This window comes from Loxodonta africana, chromosome Y (genome assembly GCF_030014295.1).
Source record: "Loxodonta africana isolate mLoxAfr1 chromosome Y, mLoxAfr1.hap2, whole genome shotgun sequence".
Taxonomy (NCBI): domain Eukaryota; kingdom Metazoa; phylum Chordata; class Mammalia; order Proboscidea; family Elephantidae; genus Loxodonta; species Loxodonta africana.
The window spans coordinates 1,988,516-1,994,426 of NC_087370.1; the positions used below are offsets into that span (position 1 = coordinate 1,988,516).

The 5,911-nt window shown below is 45.5% G+C and overlaps 1 protein-coding gene across 1 annotated transcript; it reads right to left on the minus strand.

The window, feature by feature from the left end:
* Positions 1-3,152: 3,152 nt before the first annotated feature.
* On the minus strand, positions 3,153-4,178 carry LOC100659073 (E3 ubiquitin-protein ligase RNF113A). The gene has a single exon (XM_003414843.4). It carries the CDS (start codon positions 4,176-4,178, stop codon positions 3,153-3,155), a length of 1,026 nt encoding a protein of 341 aa, XP_003414891.2.
* Between the last annotated feature and the right edge of the window lie 1,733 nt (positions 4,179-5,911).

Here is a 5,911-nt window from a genome sequence, read left to right on the forward strand (position 1 = left end):
TGAGACTAGGTTGGATTCTTCAGCATACAGCTGCAAGCTCATCTTTGCTGTGATGCTTTTTTCTTGCTCATCATTTCACACCCCTACCTAGCACGATACCTGACATTTGGAAGTTCGACCAATATTTGTAAAATGAAGGAAGCTGTTGTTAATTGCCATCAGGTCAGCCCTCAACTCATGCGCAACTGAACAAAATGCTGCCTGGTCCTGTGTCATCCCCATGATCAGTTGTGGAATGGACCATTGTGAGCCAGAGGGGGTTTTTCAGTGACAGATTGAGTGAGCTTAAAGCAAGGATAACGTGAGCTTGTGGATACCAGAGGACAGAGCATATTGTCCCGGAATAAAGCCAGCACTGGAGAAAGAGCCGAATGATGGAGAGAAATCAATACTTTTTTTTTTCCTTTGCTTTTCCTTCCTGATTTTTTTTAATTTAGTTGTTGTTGAAAATATACACAGCAAAACATACACCAAATCAAGAGTTTCTACATGTACAAGTCAGTGACATTGATTATATTCTTTGAGTTGTTCAACCCTTTTCTAAGTTGTTCCTCCCCCATTAACACTGCTCCCTAAGGTCCCTATCTAATCTTTTGAGTTGCTTGTTATCAATTGATCCCATATAGATCTTAAAAGAACACAATGTTCAAAGATGACATTCTGTACTAGTTAAGCTAAACTACTGTTTGGTTTTAAGAAGACTTCAGGGGATATTTTTGGTTTTAGGTTTAAAGATCATCTCAGGGCAATGGTTTCAGGGGTTCATCCAGCCTGCATGGCTCCAAAAAGCCTGGAGTCCATGAGAATTTGCAAGTCTATTCTGCATTTCCCACCTTTTGATCAGGATACTTCTACAGAAGCTTTGATCAAAGTTTTCAGTAGTGGCAGCCAAGCAGCATCCAGTTCTGCTCTCATGGCAAAGGGGCAGCTGTTCATGGAGGCACTTAACCCCACATTCCATATCCTCCTCCTATTCCTGACTCTCCTTCTCCCTCTGTTGCTGCGGGTGAATAGAGACCAATTGTTGTGCCTTGGATAGCTGCCTGAAAGCTTTTAAGACCCCAGGCACTATGCAGTGAACTAGGAGGTAGAACAGAAGCACTAATCATGTTAACTAGGATGCCCCATGAAACCAAGACCCTAAACCAAGGAACCAAATCCCATGAAGTTTTTGGTTGTACATGAACAGCCTCAGCAGCTACTCTCTTTTTGTTTTTGTTGTAAATATATCTACAACATGGCTTTTTCCAGTTCAACTTTTTACAGGTGTACAACTTATTGACAGCAATTGCAATAATCACCTCTGGATCCCTAGGGTTTTCATTGGCTGATTTTCAGAAGTAAATTGCCAGGCCTTTCTTTGTACTCTGTCTTAGTCTAGAAGCTCTGCTGAAACCTGTTCAGCATCGTAGCAACCCACAAGCCTTCACTGACAGACAGGTGGTAGCCGCACATGGGGTGTGTTGGCTGGGAATCGAACACAGGTCTCCCAGAGGAACGTAAGGATTCTGCCATTGAACCACCACTGCTGCCTCTGAGGTAGTAGGCAATTACTCAAGTATCCCCATCTTACTTTGTGCATTCTTTCTTATAGAATGTACCACATTATCTCAAGTGAGTTTATGTCTCTGAAGTCCTCCAAAATAGGGCATGGGTTAATCCTGGGAGATCAGCCCTGTGCACTCTTTTGTGATACTCCATCACACTTGTCATTGTTTAATGTCCAGCTTCATGAGGGCAGAAGCTGCTAATACCCCCTGTGCCAAGCACAGTGCCTGGCACAGCAGCTGTTCAAAGAATATCTTTAAAGGGATTAACGAATGTGAATAAAATACACTGTACCCTACAACTTATTCTTGCATGTTTCCTGGGATAAGCCCAAGTTCTAGTTAGAGCAATAACCATGTGCTAATGATTTGGCCTAATTGGTCTCCCTGCTTGTCTTCCATCTTCCTGCAATCCATCCTATAGCTTGCAACCACCTATACCCACTGCCATCAAGCCGATTCCAACTCATGGCTACCGTTCGGACAGAGTAGAACTGCCCCACAGGGTTTTCAAGGAGCAGCTGGTAGATTCGAACTGCTGAGCTTTTTGGTTAGCATATGAGCTTTTTACCACTGCACAACCAAGGCTCTGCTTGCAATCACAATAAATATTAAAAAAAAAAAAAGCCTGTATTCCTTTCCCTATATCCTCTGCTGTCTTCCCATTATCTACAGAAACACAGTCGAAGCACCTTACCTTGACATTTAAGGCTTTGTCCCCAGTCTCCCTTTTCAAAGCTCTCTGAGCTTACTTTAATAAGCACTGGCCTAGTCACTGAAGGAGTTTACAAAGTAATTGTAAAGAGACGTACATAGACTAACTATACGGCGGGGTGACCAGCTCTATTATAGTCTCTGAGAACACGGATAATTGCAGATAATGAGTTATAAGATATTAGGTCTTTGCCTTCTGCAGGTTCGCAAGTTCCATCTAGAACTGTCATGTCCAATACTTGGCCGCAAGCCACATTTCAAAGGCTCAAGAGTCACATGTGGCTAGTGGCTATCATACTGGACAGCACAGCATAGACTATTTCTATCATCTATGAAAGAGTGCAGTGGAGGGGGGAATGGTTACCAAGAGATGCTTCAGAGAGAACAAGGACCACTGACCATACATGCTCCCTGTGGTGCTAGCTACCAGTCTCCCAACCACCTTCTTCCTTCCACCCCCCCCCCACCCCACGTTTTGGCTCTGGTGCATTTTGAAGTTAGTACAGGCCCTCAGGGCTCCCGACAAAGATGTGTGAACGTCCTTAGCAAACTATTAAGTGACAGAAACGTGATACAATAAACAGGTCCAGTTCTTGCTCCCATCGCAGCCTGGGTTACTTCAAGCACGTTCTAGCTGTTTTCTCAAACTTCAAAAATCCCATCCCCATACTTTATGCCAAAGAGTTCTAAAACGTATATGCTACACACAGGTAAAGTGTTTATCTCAGCACTAAAAATCCAGGTTGTACCCACCTTGACGCTTTTACAAGTCATTGAGGACCCTACTGGAGTACCTGCCTTCTCCCCTCAGTCACCTTCCCCAAAAAGTCAGGACACAGGATCTCCAAAACAACAAAACATTTATTCTGCGATTGGAGAATTAGGAGACACTTAAATAACGGGAATTGGACCCTCATCGGGGTCTTCTGGGAAATTGGAAGCACCATCCTCTCCAGCAGCTCGATTCCTCTCCAGTTTGGCAATCACTTTTTTCGCTGGACTGAAGATGCCATTGGTCTGCCGGTCGCAGACATAGCAACGTGGGGTGGTGCGGAAATGCTGCAGCGCACAGCTCTCGCAGAAATAATGCCTGCACTTGGTGACAACTGGGTTTTGGAAGGTCTGGCGACAGATGAGACACTTGAATGGTATTTCCTCGTCGTCACTTCCCACTTCGTAGTTTTCGTCGCCATAGACACCATAGCGACCTTCATCAAGCTCACGTTCGATCTGCCACCCATGCTTGTAATCTGAACGATCATGGAGGAACTTGCAGGTGTCTCCGAAGCCGCAGAAGCCAGTCTCTTTGTAGTCCTTACAAATGTCGGGCTGGTAATCCCAGCGCACCGTGGCACGTAGATGCTCGGGAGCTCGGACGGGGCCCTTCCTGACCATCCCCGAGGAGACACTGCCCATAGACGTATCCTTGGGCTTCACGTATTTCTGATAATTGTTGATTCCCCGATGGATCTTGTCACCTTCCTTGCCCCTCAGCTCCTCCTGGATCTTCTGGCCGCGCTCAAAGATGCCTTGTGCGTCACGCTCTTTCTCTGTGTCTAGCTCGTGGACAGCGGTTGCACCCATATCCTCTGGCCCCACGGGTCCCGCTGAGCGAGTGGACGTGTAGTCCACGCCAACACTCTCGAGCTCATTCTCCTCCTCGCTGCTCCCGTCGCCGTGAGCCACCTTTTGTTTACCGCTGCTACGCGTCTTCTGTACCATCGGATTGTGGGTCGTCCGCTTCTTTTCCGGGCGAACCACAGTGCTGCCTTCCTCACTGCTGCTGCTGCTTTCTCCGGGATCTCGGTTGCAGACAGGGCGCTTCCTGCGGCCTGTAGCACCTTTTCGTCCAGGCTTTTTGAAAAGGAAGGTGCACACCTGGTCTCCCGTCTTTCCTGGAGAAAGGTGCTCTGCCATTTTGGAGAACCGAGCTCCAGAGAGGCTCCGGCGTGTCGGAAAGCGCGGGCCCCGTCAAGTGAGAACACGCCCTGCGCTCTGCTGCGCGTCGGAGGAAAAGAGGCCACAGCAAACACCGCAAAAACCCCAGAGCGCGAGGGCGTGATCGCGCACGCCCTTGAGCCCTACCGGACCCCGTCGCTTCCTCTGGCGAAGGGAGGGACGCTCCTCACTCGTGGAGCGCCGCGGAGCTTACCGGGAAGGAAGCCGGAAAGCGGGTCACCTCTAAGTAACCTAGAAGGACGTTCTGCCGCGATCTGGTTCGAGATTCTCCCCGGTATCGCTGTCATGGTGACGTGTTTGTTCATCCCGGGAGTGGCCCACACCCCTCAGCAAGGGGAAAATAAGTCTTGTCCCCACTCTCCTCGACCTCTAATCTTTCTCTATTCTTTCTGGCTCGGTTTTGATTTTCATTTCTCGCATCCACATTTCTCTACTCTTAATTAGGTTATTCCGTTGACATTTTTTTTCATTTCCTGTTTTCTCTTGCAAGCCTTTAGGAATTTACCCCAAGACCCTATTTTTCTCATCAGGTTTTAATTTTTTCCCTCAGCCTAGCCCTTCACGTCATCCCTGGAATACAGTAATGGTATAACATTATTTTCTGGTTTTCGATTGTCCTTCACGTGTTACCCACCGCTATTGTTTTTGTTCGTTGGTGTCCTAAAAGATAACGAGTAAACTATTCTCAAAAAAAAAAAAAAAAAAAAAGAGATAAAGACAGCGATGCTGATTAAAATAGAAAGGTATAAGAAGTCATGTTGACCCTCTTAATTCTGAAGTTCAGTGGCCTGATTTTTATTTAGAAGATTCTGGCCTTGTTAATTTGGCTTCTATTTCAGCAATTGTTGCTTCTTTCTAGAATGTCGCTTTTTTAAAGTTCTGAGATTCATCAGCTGGGTCAATCATCTGTATACACTGCAATAGTACTTGTTTTCTATTTGTAGGAGAAAGGGTTGTCCATTTTCCGTACCAGTGGACTTTGATGGAAGGAGATAGGTGAGTCTCTGGGGTGAATTTTTACTATGTATCAAAGATAAGATGACCATGACGCCAGTCACCTGTCAGGGTTGAGGTGGGTTCTGTTATGCCTCCCCCTAGGTCATAGGTGGTAAGGAGGTGGTAGAACTGAGATTGGAGCCATATCCATTGTCCTTAGCCCCTACACTATACTACTTGTCCAGTTGGTAGTTATTTTTTTCATTGTCTCATTTGTCAGCATAAAAAATTGGTAATGTCGTTGTCAGTTCCCAGATTGTTTTTGAGATTTTACTGGCCTGTGTAATTCAGGAGCCTGGGAGCAATGGACCTACAGAGTGGTTAGACACTGTTAAAATAAATAAATAAGTCAAGATTTGCGACTGAGTTTTTTGATGACTGCAGCTGACCTACAGAGTGGTTAGACACTAGTTTTAAAAGATTTGCGAGTGAGTTTTCGGTGACTGCTCTTTTGTATAAATGTGTACATTTTTAAACCTTGTAAATTCGACTTTAAAAATATAATTCAAATGACAGTGGTATATATTAGTGAAACGAAAAGAGGATCGATTAAGACCACTAATTTGTGTATCCAGGTGGGAAATACACGAGCTTTAGAGTTGGACAGACTTGGATTTGAATTTCTGCTCTACTTAGGTCTTTTTGGTCTCTCTAACCCTCTGTTTCCTCAGTTGTGCAACAAAACTGTTAAGGAC

Coding starts and splice junctions, on each gene's coding strand:
- LOC100659073 (XM_003414843.4), bottom strand. CDS start 4,178: ATGGCAGAGCACCTTTCTCCAGGAAAGACGGGAGACCAGGTGTGCACC.